At 18.9% G+C, this 23272-nt stretch overlaps 3 protein-coding genes across 3 annotated transcripts; 2 read left to right on the plus strand and 1 right to left on the minus strand.

The window, feature by feature from the left end:
- Positions 1-4517: 4517 nt before the first annotated feature.
- MKS88_003954 (uncharacterized protein) lies at positions 4518-4892 on the plus strand (the record flags this gene model as incomplete). Its single annotated transcript, XM_067217092.1, has 2 exons — positions 4518-4692; positions 4729-4892. 2 exons carry the CDS (start codon positions 4518-4520, stop codon positions 4890-4892), a joined length of 339 nt encoding a protein of 112 aa, XP_067072762.1.
- A 4493-nt stretch (positions 4893-9385) lies between these two features.
- On the minus strand, positions 9386-10283 carry MKS88_003955 (uncharacterized protein; the record flags this gene model as incomplete). Its single annotated transcript, XM_067217094.1, has 2 exons — positions 9386-10075; positions 10209-10283. The coding sequence occupies 2 exons, from the start codon at positions 10281-10283 to the stop codon at positions 9386-9388; spliced, it is 765 nt and encodes a 254-aa protein (XP_067072763.1).
- A 12079-nt stretch (positions 10284-22362) lies between these two features.
- On the plus strand, positions 22363-22992 carry MKS88_003956 (fam-l protein; the record flags this gene model as incomplete). The annotated part of the gene is made up of 1 exon (XM_067217095.1): positions 22363-22992. The coding sequence occupies one exon, from the start codon at positions 22363-22365 to the stop codon at positions 22990-22992; it is 630 nt and encodes a 209-aa protein (XP_067072764.1).
- Between the last annotated feature and the right edge of the window lie 280 nt (positions 22993-23272).

A 23272-nucleotide genomic window follows, 5' to 3' on the forward strand; every position in this document is an offset into this window, starting at 1 on the left:
TTTTTTTTCATGTTAATATTAACAGTTATAATACATTATATAATTACATTTTTTTCTATAAATAATAGACATATGCATGTTAGAGTTTTACTGTAGAGGTCAGACTACTAATAGGAAATGATGAAAATTCGTTAGTTCACTTTTTATTTCTAGTAAGAATGTGAGTGGAAGTAAGTTATTTTAGGTATTACAGCATTTTACCAACAAAATAAAGATTAGATACGTTTGTTATTTTATTATTACTTTTTTGTATTTGTTGATTTAATTGTGTTTTATGAAAATTATTTAAATGTTTAATATAAAACAAAATGATAACAAAAAAGATTGTGTATTTTTATTTTGATAGAATTAAGCATAAACATTACTGAATCAAGTCTAATGTGAAGATATTATATTAATGCAAGAACTACTCTATACCTTTTTTCTCTCTTTTTTTTTTTTTTTTTTATGTAAGGTTTATTCTATATGTATACATACATATAATTCAAAAGAAGAGAAAAACCGAAGTTGTTAAATTTACAAAAATTTCATTTAGATATAGCATAAATTTAACTTAAAAATTATAATATTCAAAATTTTTTGATACAGAAATAAAAAAAAAATAATAATACTGTTTATTTAGCTTTTAAATATATTTATTTTCATAGGTTAGGTGGCATATTATAGTTCTAGTTTTTTAAATGCGTTATATACCATAAAAGAATACGCATGTTTAGGTACTATCTATAACAGGTGCTATACATAATTTAATACAGAAAGTTGTGCATGATGTTGTTTCCTTCATTTATTTTAATATTATAACATTGTTAAAATAATTAATATTTTAATAGAATAATCAGGATTTTCAAAATATAATGTTTACAAAATTAGAATTCTTAACAGGAAAACATCAATGAAATAAGTTATTTCCTTAATACACTGAACATTGCTTTATATATATTCTAGAAGTTTTATATCCTATATAAATTCAGTACTTCGATATATTAAGAATTAATAAATTTTTTTTTATTATTTTATCTTCAAGAGAGTAATAAGAAAATTATTAAATTTACTTTCATATAGTAAATAAATAATATAAATGTTTAAATATTTCAGAATGAATTCAAATATTGTACCAATTAATATTTTTTATAAATAATATCAAGATTAAAAATATATAGTATATTTTAAACATCTCTTTACTTTGTCTATGTTGTAAAAAACATCCTAATTATATACGTATTATATTTTTACGAAATAATAATAAATGAAAATATATAATAGATAATATGTCGCTTTGCCATAAAAGGTATATTATATTTTTATTTATTCTTTTCTTATAGAATATGTCATAGTATTAAATATCTATGTCATGGTACAAAAATTTAAGTTACTATTATTAAAATTTTAAAGTTTATATTCTTATCTTGGATACATCATTTTAACAATAATTTGGTATGACAAATTTATTTAAGAACATTTGTATTATTTATATATTTCGAGTTATATTTTTATTAATACTACTTTTTAGCATGAGATTATTTATTTTTTTAAATAACTAATATATATCCTGTTTTATTAGAGTACAGTTATTAAATATTTACATGATAATTTTGATTTCGGAAGAAGGTTATATATAAGATCTTATAGATTACATGAAAATTATAAGCAGAATAAAAGTTCATTATTGTAGGATTAAAACAAGAGATACGAAAAAATAGGATAACCGAAAAAAACGATATATGTAATAATGAAAAAGTTGTTACAGGAAAAAAGAAAAAATTAAATGTAAGTTAATCTGAGGATACATAGATTATAGACCAGATATGAAAAATAAATCTTTTATATTTGAAATACGTAAATATTCAAATAACTAGATTATTTAGGTTTTCTGAAAAACAACAGGCTAATTATTATAAGATTTACAAAAAAATAATTCGTAAAAAGTGCGAACTATGGCTAACGTCAACTTTATTATTAATTCAGTTATTATCATTATTACTAATGTTAGATTTTTTTTGGGGTTATAAGTTTCTATAAGGTTTGTTTATTGTAATAGAACTTTATATATCTAATGGCTTAAAGCCTTTACATGATATGTTGGAATCTTCCTTCTTTTGAATATGTATAAAAAATATAAAGTTTATATTAACACTTTTTAATTTCTTTATATTAATAATAACTTTTTAAACAAAATAAAAGTGAGAAAAGAAGATCATTCTTTATTGATATTTTGTAAATAAAAAATATTGTTTTTATTTGTTATATAAATTCCAGTAAGTTCTATTTAAAAATATATTATATTTTTTTCTGATCTTTAATTATGTAACTGCAATGGCTAAGGTTTTCCATGGAACCTTTTTTATGAGTAATTTTCATTTATAAATTTTGATATATTATAGATTTATATGAAGATTATATTAATATATTTTCTAATTATTCCCATTATATACCATTTTAAAAGTGTCGTTTATTTAATTAAATAATACATGAATACATTTTTCTTGGTAAAATCGTCTTTAGGTCCTATGGATAGTGAATCTATCATATATGAAATATTATGGGTGTGAAGAGTGGAAACATTCATAATATGAATTTTAATAAAAATTATATATTTTTTTTTTGGTAATTATTATTATTATATTTTATCAAAATATTTACTTCTATAAACGTATCATATACAAGTATTTACATATAGAATAATTGTAGTGCAATATTATGTTTTTTTCTTTTTTGTAATTAGTAATAATATTTTTATACTCAATATATATACTTTATTAGTATCCATGTATTATAATCTACTAAGAGTACAATCAATAGTACATAAAATAATTTTCTTGGTATGAGAAATTTTTATATCATATAAAAATATTAAATGTTTATGTTTCTTCTTAATAATACGTTTTGAATATTACGTATTTATATAAAATAATATAATATGTATTCACTATAAATTTTCTCATAAAAAATATTAGTAAAACTTGTATATTCTTAAATTATTTATCTTTTATTAGTATACCTTAAATATATATTCTCTTTGTTCCTTTTATTTGTAATATAATAAGTATATAAATATTTTTGTAATTATTAAACTACATACTATAGTTTTATGCTAAATCTATTTTTATTTTCGTTTTTTTTTTTTTTTCTTTGTATATATTAATATTTCAATAGGTCTAATTTTATTTATATTTAAAAAAAAATATATGGAAATTATTAGCTTTTAAACTTTTCATCGAGGAAAAAATTTAATTAGTATTTAGTACATATTAAACATTTTAAAACCATTGTACAAAAGTTTAAAGCTAATCACTGTAGTACTTTTAAAAATATATTTATTCACAGAATTTTTAGTAATTATAAATTTTGTTTTATTAATATATAATAGTTTATGAAAAATAATGTATTTTTCTCAGTTATATGCTAATGTGTATTTTATATAATGAAAAATATTTTTTATAATTTTATGTTCTAGTTCTATTGTGTTTGTTATTCACAATAATTAATAACAGTTAGATATAAAACTAAACATCACAGAAATTATGTTTAAGATTATAATTAATTAGAAACAAAGTTAAAATTCATAGCATGCTTATGAATATATGGAAGTATACATTTCCTACATTTTGTATTATCCTTTAAATAAATGCAAATTTTTTTTGATTGATTATACCATTTTTGATTTAAATTTTTCTAGATTTTTTTTCTCTATAATATCATTTTTTCAAAAAGATTAATAAAAAAAAATTTGCATCACTTTACCATTAAATAATTGGTTTAAATATTTTAAACATTTATTAGTTGGTTTTAGTTTTTTTCTTTTTTTTTATGTAATAGCCTTATATATAAATTACAATAAATCAATTTCAAAGTAATTTTATTTTTGTAGCATATGAGCTATATAAAAATAAGTTCAAAATATTAAATATTAAAATACATCAAATATAATAATGCAAAAAATTTATTTTATAATTTGATCGGTTTGAAATATAGTTGAAAATTTTATAAGACTAAATATAATAGCATTAGAAAATAGAACAATGTAAGATATTTTAATCCTTTCATTTTTATTAAAATCTTTTTATTTAAGCTTTTTATTTGGATATGTCATTATAATAATAAGGTGTTATTAAAATAATACTTCGTATTTTTTATTTATTTTATTTTTTTATTTCAAGTTTTATTTTTAATTATAGGATTTTCATGAATATTAAATGTATAATTTTTTTTTTTTTTAGAATAACCATAGTAAATCATCGATTTATAAGTATAATATAGATAACTACTTAGCTTTGAAAACTAATAGACTATTAGCAGAGAATTCAGTATATTTATAATCTATTGAAGAAATATCTAGTCATGACTGGATTATTAAATTACTACGTGAAGGGGAAGATATATATGCAAATGACAAATATAGTGTATCAGAAAGTGAAGAATTAAAAGAAGGATTATTAAATATGGAAGGAGGGATAATGTATCTATAAAAAAAAAATTCTTTACTTAAAATGATAGATACATTTTTTGAAAAAAAAAAAATGATTTTATTAGGTTCCTTTGACAAAGTTAGGAATAATATGCAAATTAAAAAAAAGTCTGAAAACAGAATTATAGATGAAAAGATAACTTTAGTAGATGTTCTACCCATTTTAGTTTTATTGATAGTAATAGTAGTTTTGATATTAGTTAATGTATATATTGAGAATAAGATGAGTTATATATTAATTGAACTTTAGGGTGTTTTTCTAGGAGTTTTAGAATTATTTTTTGTCTTAGTTATAATAAGTGTTTTTTATACTGCAGTAAATATTATAAAATATATAATAATGGAGGAAAATTATTCTAATATTTGTCATAATGAGTTAAGTTCTTTGATAAGGAAACTTCTGAATATGACAACGTTAGATATTTAGTATCCTTAAAAATTTTACATGCATAAGAAATATACATAAAATTACTTAATTTTAATAATGCCACCTACATGTATTAAACTATTCCGATATATGATATAAAAGTATGTTTTCATTATCCTAAGTAAATTTGAATGTTTCATTTTTTATATTTGTGTTTTAATGAATTTTTTGAGCATATGTTAATATTATGGCGCATATTTTCTTTTTTATTTAAGAATATTTGTATGGAAAACATAATTATGTTCATATAAAAATGTGTTCTTAGAGTTATTCGTTAAATTATCTGAAATTCATGTTGTTGCTTTAAAGTGCACACTTATTTTGTTATACTTTCTTTTATTTTTTTTAGTGAAAAATTATTATTTCATGAAATAATTTAAAAAAATGAATTAGTTTTTTTAAATTAATTTTAAATGTTTTTTTTTTTTTTTTTGTATATAATAAAACGAAATAGAAATATTTATTTTTTATGTAAAAAGTAAATTTTAGTAATATTTATTATAAGTGGTATTGTGAGAAATGTATTATATGCTCATTTAGGGAAAAAATGTGTTTATCACATATTTAAATTTTTTTAATTGTTCAAATGTGAAAATAGAGATATGTGATATAGAATATATGTGTTTAAGGATGTATTCTTAATAGATGATTACTATTTTTGGGTCTAATAAATACTTGAATATAAATAAGGACTATGTACACTCAAAATTTTACTTAAAATGTTCTTTGAAATAATTTTTATAAGAATTACTAAAATATTAATTATAAAGAAATGTTTTAAATACATGTTATACATTTATTTTGACTTTTTTTTATTGTTACAAGTTATTACAATAATGAATTATATTTAATGTTTTTTTAATGGATACTCCACAAGTATGCTTTTTGTTTTTTTAATAATATTTTTTATAAAATAAATTATATATATGTAAAAGTTAACTTACCAATAAGGAAACCATACATAAATAAATTTGTTTAGATTTATAAAACAAATTCGGAAAAATAATTATTTTTACGTTTGTTTTTTCATGCACGTTTGTCATATATGTACTAAAAATAGAATTAATATGATATTAAATTCATTCAGAAATATTTATAAATTAAAAACTATAAATATATGTATACTAACAATTCTACTTTTTTTAGTATAATATATAGTGATAAATATGAGTTCATATAAATTATGCTTTATTCACACGCATGTTATTTAGTTTTTATTAATTTGATCCATTATAATAGTATTGAATAAATGTATTATTATTTATCTGTAAAATATTTAGTAGAAAGTTAAATATACCATTTTTCTTTAAATATATGAATATATTAAATTACTTTTAATTTAACAAATTTTCTTCCTTAAAATTTAAATAGAGGTGAAAATTATATTTAAAGTTTGTTTTTCATGTCAGAGTTTTGTATTTTAATAATCTATTTTCTTGATTATTAATCTGTATATATATTATCTTAATTATTTATGCATGGCTTTTTTTGCTACAAAAAATGAAACCAATAAATACAGAATTGTGCATTAGAATATTTATAATCATTATAATAAAACTACAAATAAGATATGGTTATTATTTTTTTTACGTTTTGGTTAGTATTATACATTACATTATGATATTGGAACAATTAATTTTATGTATATAATATATATATATATATATTTATTGTTGCAATATATAATGTATAAAAATTGCAGCTAGCATCAGAACCAGTGCGATTTTTTATAGCATATTTATAAGTAGAAATAATATAGGCGTTCAAGCTTGTTATGTATATTCATTTTTAATTGGTCAAAATGTATATTATAATAGAAATCTTGTCGTAATTTTCTTTTTTCTTTGAGTTTAACTTCGTAAGTTATATTTATATACTAAAATTTATAAAATAAATCTTATATATACAGACATATATATGTTTATTTAATTGCATTTAAACTATTAATTTTTATAAAAGCTTAATATATGTATTTTTAAGCAATTTTAAAAAATCAACATGTACTCTATTTACGTTTGGTAACTAGGAAGTTTAACATTTCACTAACTTATCTATGTATAAATAAACATGATTATTTAAAGAAGTGTAAAATAAAAAAAGTTTAAAGTATTAAAATGTATTATTAAAGAATAATAATCATCATATCTTAGATGAATAATATGCATCTGAAATTCCTCATATAAATTCAATTTTTTATATTTATTTTTATGCATTTTGGCGATTCTAGATTGAAATAGTAAATATATACTTTGTCAAGTTCAATAATATATTTTTATGTATATTAATAACAATTTAAGTAATATAATATTATTTATGATTGTAATAATTATATATATATTGGTTTATAATATTTTGTGATATAAAATACTTTTTGTTATAATATTAAGAAATCAATGAACATAATTAATATACATGATGTACTTAGTTTTTATTCACCCTGATGCATTAAAATAATCCACGTGAATTTTATGACAATTTTAAACGTTTTTCACTAAAGAATAATATCACATATTAAATATTTAAAAAAACAAAATAATCGAAAAACAGAAAAAAAAAGGAAATTTAATTTTTAAAACACAGAAAAAATATAGAAAATTATTAAAAATGGCGTACGATATAAATTAGAAAATATTATTTTTAAAGTACAAAAAAACAAATTGTAGAAAAAACAAAGAAAAAACAAGATTTATAATAAAAAAACAAATTTATGAAGCTAAAATCACTGACAAAATATCACTTAGTTAATTTGTGTTTAGTGTATCCTACGATGGGAATATTGTATCTTTTTTTACTTAGTATTATAAGAGGATATATATGTAAAGTATTATAATCACTCTTTTAATATAATATGCAATAAATTAATAAAATATAGTTTTAACATTTAACAAAAAAATTATATAATATTCATTGTGATCAAATGAGTAATTTTCTTGTAGGGTCAATATAATATTATAATTATTATTCGGTTATATTTTATTACATGTATGCTATTTTTTAAAATTATAATTTAATAATTTCCAATTATCAAACTGTATTCAGAAATACCAAAATATATTATACTTTATTAAAAAAAATTTTTTGAGAAATCATCCTTAATTATTATTATTATTTTTTAAATTAATGACTTCCTAGGTTGTACATTTTTCTTTGTTATATTGAACTTTTTTTTTTACTTTTAGAAAATAATCTTGGAGCATTTCTCATTGTAAGATTATTATTTAATATTTAATGAATATATGGAAGAGAAGATAAAATATGTTTCTTCTGTGGAATGTATCTTAATATACAAACAGTGGTACTGATAATATCTATATCTTTTGTAGAAAAATTCGGTAAAATTTTTATGTATTATATAAACATGAACATGCTATTTCGTGCGATGAAAATCATGGTACATGTTTGGTATTTTGGTTTGATGATCAATTAATAAATATCCTTTTGAAAACAATTGCCTTATTAAAGTGGATAATTATTATTTAGAATAAAAAGTAAAATAATATATAAAATATATATAGCATCCATTTTGTTTTATTCAACATTAATATTTTATATTATGTGGAACAAATAGAAAAGACGGAACACAGTCATTAAGATTTAACGACATATGTAAAATACAAAATGTTTACATAAAGGGCATAAAATAATAATTAAAAAGGAATAAACACTAACAATTGAGTTAAAGTAAAAATTGTTAATAAATAAATGTTAAACATAGTTTTGTTTATATTGTGATACAAGCCGTTCTCTGTTACATATTCATTTAATAGTGAATAAATTGTATCATTTTGAAAAATTAAAGTTTCTATATAAACAATTATTCTCTTGTGTAAAAAATATAAAAAAATTAGTTTTATATTTATTTAAAAATAGGAAGCATTGGTAACCGTTTTTTTTCAATTATAAAATGTTATAATTAGTATGTAACGAAAATTTATAAATCTTCAATACACATATTTACACAAAAAGGATAACTATAAAATATTATAATATTATATCCTTATGTTTTTAAGTATATATTTAAATATAAATAAACAAATTAAAAACAATGTTAAAAATTATTAACTCAGTAAAGCTAATAGTCAAAATATAACTATGGTATAATAATTACAATACAAATAATTATTAATTTTGCTACATATATAAATAAAAAGAATAAATAATTTAAGAATGTATACTTTCATATAGAAGATATAAAGTATTAATTTTATAAGCAAAAATCTAAAAACATAAAATGTCTATTTACATTAGGGGAAATAAAAACAGTGTTATCAAATTTTTTAGATAAAAATTGAAACAAATATATTTCACGTATCACGGGTAAAAAAAGAGTTTACATATATATATATATTATTAGATATATGTAATTTTATGTATAATAGTATAACATAATCAATTTAAATATTTCCAAGGAACATTCTTTCGTATTATTCTAACAGGATTTCATAAGTTTACTTATATATATTTTATTTGTTGTAATTACATTTCTACATAATTTACATTAATTTATAGGCAACATGAACTAATGATAAAATAAATATTGGAATTGTTATGAATATAAATGGCGACAAAGCAGATGTACTTACCTGAAAATACCATGATAATAATGCAAAAAATAATAATGCAGTAATGGATAATATAAGTGGTTTATAAATTTTAATCAAATTTTGTAATTTTTTTTTAAATGCACCAATAGATTTACTTGATCTTTCATATTCAATTTCCAATGGTTTTAATACTTTTGTTGTATTCATTGAATCTACCTTCCTTACAATTTTTTTTTTTAAAGGTGATGTATTTTTTTCTGTTGTCTTATATTCTTTCAATTGGAACAGTTTTTCTATACTTTTATATTCAGTATCAGTATCGCTATCATTTATTAATGAATCATAGGAACTTTCAAGATTATTTTTATTTATAAATGAATTAGATGATTTGGGAATTTTTTCATCAAAATAAGATATTTTAAAATTTTCTGGCAGACTTATTTTTTGCATTAATGCATTTAATCTATTTCCAAAAATATATTCATCTTCCTCTACTATTTTCATTGCTTTCTCTTTTAAGTATGTGTATCTCTTTTGGAAATCTATATCTGTTTCCCCATATAGTAATCTTCTTTCCCTTGAATTTATTGTTTTATTTAGATTTGTTTTCCTAATCCATGATTTTCCAGATATATTTTTCTAAAAGTTTGAGTATATATTTAATATTTAAAAAAATATTAGTACGTTTGTATAAATAAAATATTAATTTAAAAAAGAAAACGTAAGATTAATATAAATTAATAAAAATTACTTTAAATAATTATTATCATACCACATAGGAATACTGATATATCCATATTAATAAAGAAAATGAAAGAACTTTGGTAAAGGAGAAATATTTATTCATTTGTTCTATCATGTAGAACTTAATTATATAGTCTAAATCTTTGTAACCGTATAATATTTATCTGCATAAAATTTTTGATTATATAATATTTAATTCGATATATAGTTACAATGTTACTTTATTATTTACCACCTCTTTAAAATTTAAAACTTTTTATATATCTTTAATGAAAGATGATAAATAAAATAAATATATTCAAATAAAAGAAGAAAAAAATGCATTAAATAAAAATATTATTACTTTTCTATGTCGAAATTTTAATTAAAAAAATATAATTAGAATGTAAGCTTTAAAAGAATATTAAAAAAAAGTTAATTTTATAACAATAATTCAAATAATACATTCTGTAATATAAAATTTAATTCAAAAAATGTTTATATTATACATTTTATGGAAATTTATAAAAATTTTCTCTAATTTCATTATGAGGATTGATAAAACGTAACAACATTACAGAATATGAAAAATATTAATCTTAGAAATTATACCAATTTAAGTGTACCTTTTACAGTTAAAATAATGAAAAATACTTTTAAGTTATCTATAGACGTGAAAAAATATATTAAAACAATTTGAAAATAAAGCATAATAATCATAAAAAAAAAATATATATATATATAAATATTATATATATAATAATATTATTATGTTTTAATAGAAATTAATATGCAGCATATATGATATTAAAATAATTGTATATTACAACCAAAAATGCTCAATAAATTCATAGTAACAAAATATACGTTATTTTAATTGACGTTACTATTATTGTTATAATATATAAGATTAATTAATGTTACATTTTTATTAAATAATTTAAAGCATAATTTTCTTATATGGTGTGTTTGCTTAATTTTCATTTAAATTAATTCAAAAATTTCAATAATACAACATATAATATTATACTAAAAAAAAACGAGCACGCACAAAATATTTCATTTAAATTCTTGAGATTATTATAGAAATATATAATCAAAAAAATAAAGAAAAAAAAATATATTTAATAAATCATTTTTATATGTTGAAAATTTTATAATAAATTATAAATGAGTAATTAAATGACACTTTCATGATACTTAAAAATTAGTTTATTACCTATTTAACATTAAATAATAAAAGAGAATAATTATAATAAGATAAAATTTGGGGTTCACAAAAATAAAATATTTCAGTAATATTAAAAATGTGAACTAAAAAAAATGAATCAACACAACTGGTAATAAACAAATTATTGGTTAAATCATTTATATTTTTTTTACAGTTTAGTATAAAATGTCAATATTTTTTTCGCCTAATTATTCATAATAACTATTTTTTTAAATTAAATGAAATATTATAAATATATATCAGATTTCTAATATATTTTTACTGTATAAAAAATTAGTAAAGAATGGATTTAATTCGCATTTTATACCATTCATTCAGTTTAAAATAAATTATATATTACTATGTTTATTAATTTTATTCATTTACACAGACAAGTTCATTTTATAATATATATAATTATATGCTGGTAAAATTTTTTTTTTTAAATATTTGGATTTTTAATTATACATAAATTGATATTAACTGTTTCGTTAAGATATTTTATAATTTATTTTTATTACATATATAATGAATTTTGTATATTATTTATATATTTTTTTTTAAATAAATCCATTTAGGATAAAATTCCACCATGAATATCTATATATTTAGTGAAAACATTATTTATATTTTTAATATATTGAATACATTTATATATTTTTATTTAAAATTATATTAGTTTTGGGGGACTTCTTGCAAGCAGTCATTATACAAGTAAATGAATAAAAAAAAATTATTTTTTAAAATTAATAAAAATGTTTAGTTTGTAAAATTATTTTTCACGAAGATTCTTAAAAATAAAGTTTTTAACTGTTTAAGGTATATTTATGCGTGTGCCGCTTAACAATATTTTTCAGTAATTTACGGTACATATATCCGCAATATCATATAATGAACCTTAACTTACCTTGTAATTCACGTGTTCATAACGTGGGTATGTTATAAGACATTGTGAATATGGATTATATATAACTTAAGGAAATTTCTTTATTTATTAATTTTTTTATATAACGTAAGAATTACTCAGTTATAATGCACAAAAAAAGTTATTTAACTCTTTGAATATTTTTATTCTTGGTAGCATTTCAATTAAAATATTGGAAAATAATATATATTAAAATGAAACTGGTTGTGATAAAAATTTATATGGAGTAATCTTTTAATGTATATATATATATATATAAAGGAACATTTATGTAAGGCCATAATTTTTGTTTTAGCGTTATTATTGTGAGAACCTGGTTATCAATGTTATGTGTTAATCTAACATAGATATAAAAAAACAGTGTACAATTAAAAAATGTAAATAAATAAATCTTATCTTATAATTCTAGAGAAAGATATTATTTATTAATAAGTAAAATAAAAAGAATTTATTAATATTTTATAAATCAATATGCTAATATTTAATAAATAAATTTTTTTTTATATATATATACATTAAAATTTTTCTGTTTTTGTTGAATAAATTATTAATATTACATTATAAAAATAAAAAGAATTATATATAAATGATATATTTTTTAAATTAATATGTTTTTATCTTTATATTTCACGATTATTTTTCCTTTTTATATTACTCATTATTGTATAAACTTTTTTTTGTTGTTCTATCTCGGTATTACAAAAATTAAAAAGTTTGTTTCATCGAAACCATTTCATTTCATTTGAATATTGTTCGAATATATTTTGAATGTTCCTTTATAAGAATTTAATATGTATTGTATTATTATATGAAGGGATTTTCTTATCTTATATGTGTAAAGGGTATATACCTTTGTACCGTTTTCTCTTATCTAATCGTCCATTTTTTGTCTAAATTAATCATACTCTTTATAACTATAAATTTTCAAATATTTATTACCTTCTAAAACGGTGTTGTTTCGTTTCAATTATGTCTTCAGTAAATTGTGTTTTTCTATTTGAATTTTTTCCTGTCTTACATTGTTTTATACAACTACCCAGATGTGATCCACTATTTTCTATGTATTCCTCCATTTTGCATTCTTTTAATACCATAATATGTACTAACATACACAGTTTTTATATTAATTTTTTCCTTATATATTTATATAGTTCTTCATAGCGCATATTGTTCTCTAATATTTCTGTATTTTTCAATGGTAAAGGATCTTTATTTCCTTCATTTTCATGTTCATATGAAATATTCTATAATTCCCCAATAAATCTTTTAAATCCGTATTTCTCCATATAATGTTTTATAATCTTACACCTTTTTGATATCGAATGTCCCCAGATATTTTTCTCTCTTTTTAAAAATGGAACTTTTTGATTTTCATAAGAAGATTTCTTTATTAATTCTTGTATTTCTTGCATGTAAGCTAGTTTTTTTTTCCATTTATTTTTCAGCTTATTAAACTATTCTTTTCTTTTCAGTTTTTCGAAAGGTTTCTGTGTTTTTCTGTCAATTTATTCCATAATTTTTTTTGTTTTTCATTATAATTGCTACTTTTAATATTTTTCCATTATTATTTTATCATTTGTTAAATCATTGTATGTTTTATGTTCTTCTTTCGAGAATTTGTCTAAAAATATTTCTAAGAACTGTTCTTTGTTTAATTCACATTCTTCTTTACTGCGTTCTTCTAATACTTCCATATGTATTTATATAATCGTTTTGAAACTGTCCTTTTTTTGCTTTGACGATATTACATTTTACTGCATATCAAGTTTATGTATTTTTATAGTTTTTATTATCTCTTAATCACCATATATTGGATCTTTTAAATAATAATGTATTAAAAACTTACTTTTCCTGAGAGAATATGAAGGTCTTAATATTATTAGTAGTTTATGTTTTCTCTTTCTTGGTCTTTTTTTTTATTTAATTACCCTACTAAGGCATAAGGAAAAATAAAAAAATAAATATGGATTATAAAATAATTTACCATAATAATTAAGTATTTATCATATTTTTCTTACAAAGTTTCATTTAACTTTAGTGAAAAAGGAATACTCAATTCTAATCAGAAAACTTGTTAAAATAGTTTATATATTTGTGGAACTTGGATTTACTTTTGGTCTTGTAATTTCTTTTTAAATATATATATTATTTCATGTAGTTAATTTAGGAGTGAAAAAGAAGATATAATTAGGCGTATCTAGAGTTTCAGGGGCTGTAGGAGAAACAGAAGGAGTTTCAAGAATTGATATATCTGATGTTTTCGAAGTCTTTCTAAGATCAGAGTATGCTACTAAGACTTAATGACTTATATGAAGTAATGTAGAGGAACTATATGTTGTTTCATATATAGATGTAGGGTGATCAGTAAATTCTGTTATTTCAGATTGTGTATATTCTGCATCACAAATTTCTTTAGTTTTATATCTTGTAGTTAAGGCTTAAGATGGTTTTTTATATGTGGATGAATCTGAAGCTAAATTTTGTACCTTGGATGGACAATGATTTTGTTTTTCAGATGAAACTTCAGCTGTATTTTTACTTTGTTCTGTTTGTGATTATTGAGTTTTTTTTTAAGGTTCATGTTCATTACGTACCTCTGGGTTCTTTTTTATATACTGATGAGTTCTTGTAAATGTGCGGAGTTTTCGATGTTACATTTACCTCTGGAAATTTTATTCTTGCGTGCTTTATTTTTCCGGATTGGTATTCATTGATGATGGAACTCTTCTCAATTATATTTTTTATTTCTATAAATCACGCTGCCTAGATTTTACGTTTATCCATACAACCATGATCACTATTACAATCGTATGAATTATTATCTCTTGTTTTAAAGTTAACTCTTCGTATGAGATTTTTTTCATTAAAAAAATTCATGTGTAACATATGATAGTTTTAAAAAATTTCTGTCATTCTTTTCAAAATATGTAGGACAGCTGTTATTATCATGTTTCCTTTAATACTTACTTTTTAACCAATTCTCAAGTACTGGTACTGAATTTTATGCTTTAGTATAAATGGGATGTGTATCCTTTATCTGAAATAGATAATTATCCATTTCTAAGAATCTTTCCCTAAGTTGTACTTTGTCTTCACTCTAATGTAAGAAATGAATTTTAGATAAGATCTCTTTTTTAGTTCTTAAGAAGTCAATATTCCTCAGATATTTCCTGCTACAAAAGCCAGTCCTTTTCAGTTCTAGACTCAAAAAAATGATTATGAATTATTTAATAATTAATTGCGTCCTTACTTGTATTATCAATTTTTTATCAAAAATAAACAATTTATGTATAAATATAAATATATTGAAAAACAGTGAAATTTATCTGTCACATAATGATATTACATAATTACTCAGGGGCTCTGTAAATAACTATCTGAAATAAAAATGCAAACATATATTTTTTTATTTATCATTAAAATAATTTTAAATTAATGTTAATTAATTAACAAAAAATATAAAATTATCAACAGTATGAGATATATATAACTATAGAGTAAATGAATATTTATATATTTATATTATATACTTGTTACATATATTTAATTAAATAAATATATTAAACTAGAGATATATATTAATTATTTGTTAATATTAATTAACTGAAATATATATATATATATATATATATATATATATATATATAACTGTAATATTTACTGTATACGATATATAAGAACAAATTACGATAATATATTACTTATAAGTAATATTATTAAAAAATATAAAGTTATAATGCAAAATTATTAGTAATTTATATATTGTATCGTTCTGTTTTAGGTTTTTATTTTTTTTTCCAAATATATATATATATATAAATGACATTAACTGTATTAATAGAAATAAATTCTTTTATTCATATGTTTTTTCTTAAGTACATAATTTATAAAATATATAATTCTTAGAATTCAAGATATTTTTTTTGTTAAATTCCTTTAGATATTTTGTGTTTGTTACAAATCATTATATTATTAAAATTATATTGTTAATAGTTTTTTGTATTTACTACGTTGTATCTGGAGAAGAGAATTAATGATGTGAAAATTATACTATATTGTTGTAGTTGGGTAAAATAAATACCATTAATCTATATATAATACTCTTAATGTTATATATATGAAGTACCTAAAATTTAAATATTTATGATATATATGCCTTGATTATTTTTAAAATAGTATAATTAATTATATATATGTATATTACTGTATATGAATATTACATCTTTTGTAAATTATTGATTTCTCTTAGACTAAATTTTAATTAATAATATACATATTAATATGTGTTTTTTAAAAAAAAAAGGTAGGGGGTGCTTATTCAAAATATGAAAAATTATTAGGACAATTTCATAGAAAAATTAATTATATTATAAGATTAAAAAAATGAAAAATAATTTAAAAGGTTGGATTAAATTTTTTTAATATTATAAGTTTATATAAATATAATAATATATAACATTAGATAATACAAATAATACTTAATATGCTCATAATTACTTTTCTCTAATTATTTAGAGATATATTCATATAAATAGATTAAAAAAATGTTACTTATTTTTTGGTGTTTATTCTGGATAAGATAATTATATGAAAAAATATTTTTAGTACTATAAATAAATCTTTATTTAGATGCAAAACCAAAAAAAACTCATATATTATTTTATAACATTTTTTAAGACATGACGTGGTATATTAAGTAACAGAAAAACTTAATTATATTACAAGACATGTTATTCTGTTACAATATATATACATTGTATGTAATTTTAGTGCTTCATTTGAAAGATATATATATGAGAAGGAAAATATTTTGAACATATAAAAAAACATATTAATATATAATAAATTTTTGTAAATAAACAGTGGTAATAAACAGTTATGTTTTTATAGCTACGTTATATCAATATATCATATTAAAGAATTATTGTTTTTATTTATTTTAAAATTTTGAACTTGTTTTATACAATTTGTTTTTTCCTTTTTCTACTCCCTTTTTATATTTTAATCTTTTTCCTCTTGTTCTATTTATTTTAAAAATATTTTGCTCATTGACTATATACGTGGGAAAATATGTAAAAATAATTTATTATTCTTCATTATATATATTAAATTAGTTTTATTTTAGTATATTATTAATATATGTTATAAATATAATGTGTAATGTACTTATAATAGTGGGTGAATATAAGGAAACATAAAACAGACCACGATTTTTGCAAATATCTGAAAGTATACGGAAAAAACTATGTAATATTAGTCTAAAAAGTTTATATAAAAATATTTATCTATTTATTTTTATTATATTTTTGATTATATATAATTTTTCTTTTTTTGTGTTGATGTATTTTTCATTAATTTGTTTTAATATATGTTCAGAGTCATTATATGTAATTGAAGCTTATGCGTTATATTTAATATAAGGTAATGAAAAATTAATATATGTTTATATGAATTAATAATTATTTTTTTATATTAATATGATTTTTTATTTATTTATTTAAATAACAAAATTTAATATTAAAATATATATGTTGTGTAAGTAAACTTTTCACATCATATATACTAATACAATTGCAACATATATTCATATATATATATATATATATATATATATATATATTATATATATATATATATGTATATAAAATAGAGCAGGAGGATTTTGGAATTATACGTAAAAATAATTATACTTATTATTATTTAGTTACTTTATATAATATATTATAATTTTTTCATATATACTATATATAAATACATAATGTATAAACTGTAATATATATTATTATAAAAAGGAAATTACATATTTTAATTTGCAGTTCAAATTTATTTATACTAGAATTTATAATTACTGCTATATTCTAATAGATCTAGAATCTTTAAGGAATAAATTATCTGAAATATAAAATAAAAAAATTAATCATGGTGAGAAATATATTTAAATTTTACGTTTATTCTTCTAGTTATATACATAAATATAGAATTAAAATAAACTATAGAATGAACTTATCTTTATATATTTTTCTTGAATGATTCAATAAATTATATTTATCCACATAATCCTAATGTAAAATAAATGATACTATTGTAATCTTTTAATCAATATCATTTAATCCCACTAGTTTACTTATTGTTAAATGTATTATACATTTGCTAATAAAATATTTTGTTCTGGTATTGGTATTTCAGAATTAGTGTTACATAATATATTTTATTTCTCACTATTTAATTATAAAAGCGAGAAAGGTATTATGTATCTTTAATAACATATTAACCAATGATATATTTTTACTCTTAGGAATATTTAGTAAATTCAATGAAGATTATACCTATCAATTAAGGGTACTGCTCACTTTGATATTATTCAAATTTTAATTAATCTTATCTGTTACATTTTCCATTATATATATTATATGGACTTATTTATTATAAGAAATGTTATGTACCTAACATATTTATATTGAGCAATAATATGGGTATTTACTTATGTAGTTAAAAATTATGCTTTTTTTGCGTGTTTTCTGTTTCCGCGTTATATTCTATAATTTTGAATAAAATATTTTCTTTTTAATTTCATATATTTTCTATTTATCTTTTTAAAATTGTTCACATGGGCCTTTATACATGGCCTTTTTATAGTTTGTAAGAATAATAATCACATAAGTACTATTATATTTTCAATATTACTATTAAAAAAATTTATATTGACACTTTTTCTTTTGTTTATTTTTAAATATAATCAAATTAAATTATTTACTACTTTATTTTTTCTGAATTAATATATCTATTGTTGGATATTTATAAATTATAATTTTCTGCAGCATAATATCATAGGCAATACTTTTTGTCACAAGACTACATTTGTTCATATTGAGAATCATCTATCTGTATTTGATCACTTTGTGCAACTAAATATTTCAATTTATTTATTTTTTTTTTTACTAATGATAACAGAAAAGTACAAATGTAATAATATAATGTTATTAAAAATTACATAAAGGTAAATATTATACTAATGCTACAAGAAATTCGTGTTATTTATTAGAAGTGCTATAGAGGAATATTCACATTTTCAAGTAAAATAATATATACTGTTAGACAAAAAAAAAAATATATAAAAGTATTTCAATAAATATTAATGTAATTATTAAAAATTAAGGGACAAATGTATATCCAATAGAATATAATGATTCTTCCTTTCATCCGTATGCTTGCTCAAGGAAAATATGCAGAATGTACAATTCACTGATATTGAGTAGGCTTATGCACCTGAACGAAAAATTTTAAGAATGATAATGTTTTGTACTTATTCGTTTTATTTTGACTAGTATCATATTCATTTTTATGTATTTCCAATAGTGTACAAATATAACTAGCATTTTATAGAACCCATCATTTTGTATTACTGTTATATAGTCATTTATATATTTCAGCGTATATGAAAAGACTATGTATATTAAGTCAAATATGGTAATTATTTAGAAATAGTAAAATAATTAATTTACATAAAAATTATAAAATATATAGACATTTTAAGCATTTTTACTTTGTACAGAAGAATAATAATAGGTTCACCTAATTAAATAACATTTGAAAAAATATAAAAAATACATTATATTCAGTAATAATTGAATGCATAAATAGGACTATATTTTGCATATATTGTAATATATTGATAATATAAATATGAAAATAGTATTTTGAAATTTAATACTCCTCTACATCTTATATTTTTGTGTGTTTTAAATATTAATACTATAATTTATTAAATATAAAAAATACTGAAAAAAATATGTAAGTTTATTGATATATATATAATAATGGTGCACTGTTATCACATATAAACATGCTAACTAGAAAGTTAAATATTTTAGTAGGATTTTAATTGTTTATATTTAATTTTGTAAAAACAAAATAATTTAGACAAATATATTTTTATTATTTATAAAAATATCTTAAAAAATCGTTTGGAAAAAATGAATTTTTCTAAAACAATATATATTTATTTATGAGAAAATATTTAGTAGGATTTTATTACATAGTTCACTCTACATAATTTGTTTAATAAGGTGTATATATATTGTTATAAAATTTTATAATTTGTTAATTTATATTTTGAATAGAAATATTAACTGACTGTATATATGTGAAGCAAAACAAATGTTAGAAAAAAAAAAGAAATTAAGCGCTTTGACAAATTTAAATATAACGTATATATATATATATATTGAAAAAATAAAAATATAATAAAGTTAATTTTTGGAGTGCATATATAGTACTTTAAATTTAGTTTTTTTTTAATCTTTTTTAATTTTATTCATTTAGAAAATAATTGTTCTTAAGAATAGTAAGATAAAGGTATATAATAGATTATTACAATAATTTTTTAGTCTTGAAATATATTTATATATATCACTCTCTTCAACATGAAATATAAGTAGTAGAAATATTGTTGCATAATATATATTTGCTGTTAAATGTATTTTCATTTAAATATTACTTATTTTTGTATTTATATTGAACTATCATATTATATCTCAAATATATCTCGCTGTTATAGAGTATTTGTAAAAGAATAAATAAAGAAGTTATCATATTTGTTCTAAAAGAATTTACAGGAAATTTTCGATATCATATATTTAAGTAAATTATATTTTATTCTCTGTTATATACTATTTGCATATTATATTCTATATGTCGTTCTTGTAAATTTATTTCGTTTGAAATATTTGTAAATGCATAACGTTGCACGTTGTATTTCCGTACTAAATTTACTCATATTATTATTTTTTTATTATTTATATGTTATTATATTAGCACAATTTTTAAAAAAATTTATTTAATTATAAAAAAAAAAAAATTCTAATCGTATTTTAAAACATCTCAATTAGTAGCAGTGAATATAAATTAAACGTAATAAAAAATTTTATTTACAAATTATGATACAAAAATAAAATTTTGATCCTTATTTATATTTAAAATAAATATTTTTTTCATATATTAGTTTGTACAATATAAATTATATTTTTTAAATATATTATATACTATAAAAAGAATATATGATATTTAAGAGTAAACAAAAATTTATGTTATAAATAATGTAGCATAAAATTTTGCAAAAATTATATCTTATTCATATAATTTTATGCTTATTACTATTATTTATTTCTGGAATAATTGAGAATTTTTAAGAATAATAATATGTACTTCTAAAATATGATGTTTATAAAGCATGAATTATTTAAAGTTTTATATCCTTAAAATTAGCAATTACTGTTTTAATATGTAGAACAATGTATTATATGTATATACTCTATGCTCTATATTGTATATAAATTCAATATTTTGGTAAAATAAGAAATCATATATATTTGTTTTTTTATAATTTTATCTGAAAGGGATTGTTAAAAAGAAATATTTATTTATAACAGTATTTTAAATATTTAGATTATATATCTTGAATATTTATAAACAAATTTATAATGTTTTAGCTTAGATAATGTTTATTTTTTAAATAAAATTAATATAAAAATTATTTATTACACTTTTTAAATTACTTTTCTTTATATATATTATAAACTTTATTTTATTTATATACATTTTCCTGTATTTTCACGATAAAATAATTAATAAATATTTTAAAAGTAAATATAGCATCTTTTGTCATTAAATATATATTATATTATTAATTTTTTCCTTATTGAATATATTAGTATATTATTGATCTATATAATGGAAAAAAAAATTACGTTAAGCTCATTTATTAAAATTTCTGCGTTTATGCTTTTAACTTGGATATGCTATTTCAACAATGATATGGTATAACAATATTGCATATGAATATTTGAATTATTTATATTTTTCTTATTTTTTTTTATAAATATTTCTTTTTAGACGTAGGTTATATATTTTTATAAATAATAATTATGTTTTTTGTTTTTATAGGATAATATTAACATATATTTAGATAAGAAATAAAATCTAGGCCGAGAATTAAGTACAATAACTTATAGGTTACTAGCAAAATGTAAACATGATAAGTATTCAGATATTTTAGTATTGAAAAATCTAATGAAATATAATGGAACGATTGAAAAAAAATATATATGTTGTAATGGAAAAGATATTAAAAGAAAGAACAAACAATCAAATGACTGTTCACAAAAAAGTTCAGCAGGAAACAAATGCAACACGAAAAATAAATCTTGCATATTTGAAACCAAAAAATATCCTCGTTTAGAAAGAAAAATATTCAAAGAACTTGATTATGAGAATTTTCTTAAAAACAATAGAACAATCAGTGATAATATTTACAAAAAAATAATGTGTAAAAAATGGGGTATAAGACTGTCTCTCCCCACAACTTTGTTCTTGTTGTTATCAATATCACTTATATTAGATTTATTTGTGGGTTACGGTTTTGTAAACAAGTTGATTAGGTTATTGAATTTTATTTTTCCAGATAAGAAGTGGATTAGTACTTGGCATGACTGGTTGTGGACTTCCGGTTTAAATTGGATGGGTGTAAGAGTTTTATCAAACGTTTCTAGTAATAAGAAATCCTCTATTATTTCAAGCGTTTTTGCTAATCTAATATATTTAATACCTTTAATTATATTAGGTTTAACAGTTATATTAGCAGTTTTTTACTACCATAAAAAAGTTAAAAATTATGAAAAAATTAAGTTACGAAAAATATAAAATGAATAATAACTAATATATTTCCTTTTGTATAGAAGCCTTTAATATGAAGTATGTTCAGCAATAACTTTAGATATATCATTGATGAATGTACCCATAACTTCTTAAATCTTATAAATGAAACTACATTTACATATCCTTTTTGATACATAACAGTGAAATATGTTATTAGTTGTTTTCAGAATTTGAAAGTTTTAATGTGTACAAATGTGCATTCTAAAGTTCTATTTCATCTTAAATAGATATTTTAGCTTATTATTTATTTGTTTAAATAAATAGA

This window comes from Plasmodium brasilianum, chromosome 11 (assembly GCF_023973825.1).
Source record: "Plasmodium brasilianum strain Bolivian I chromosome 11, whole genome shotgun sequence".
Lineage (NCBI taxonomy): Eukaryota > Apicomplexa > Aconoidasida > Haemosporida > Plasmodiidae > Plasmodium > Plasmodium brasilianum.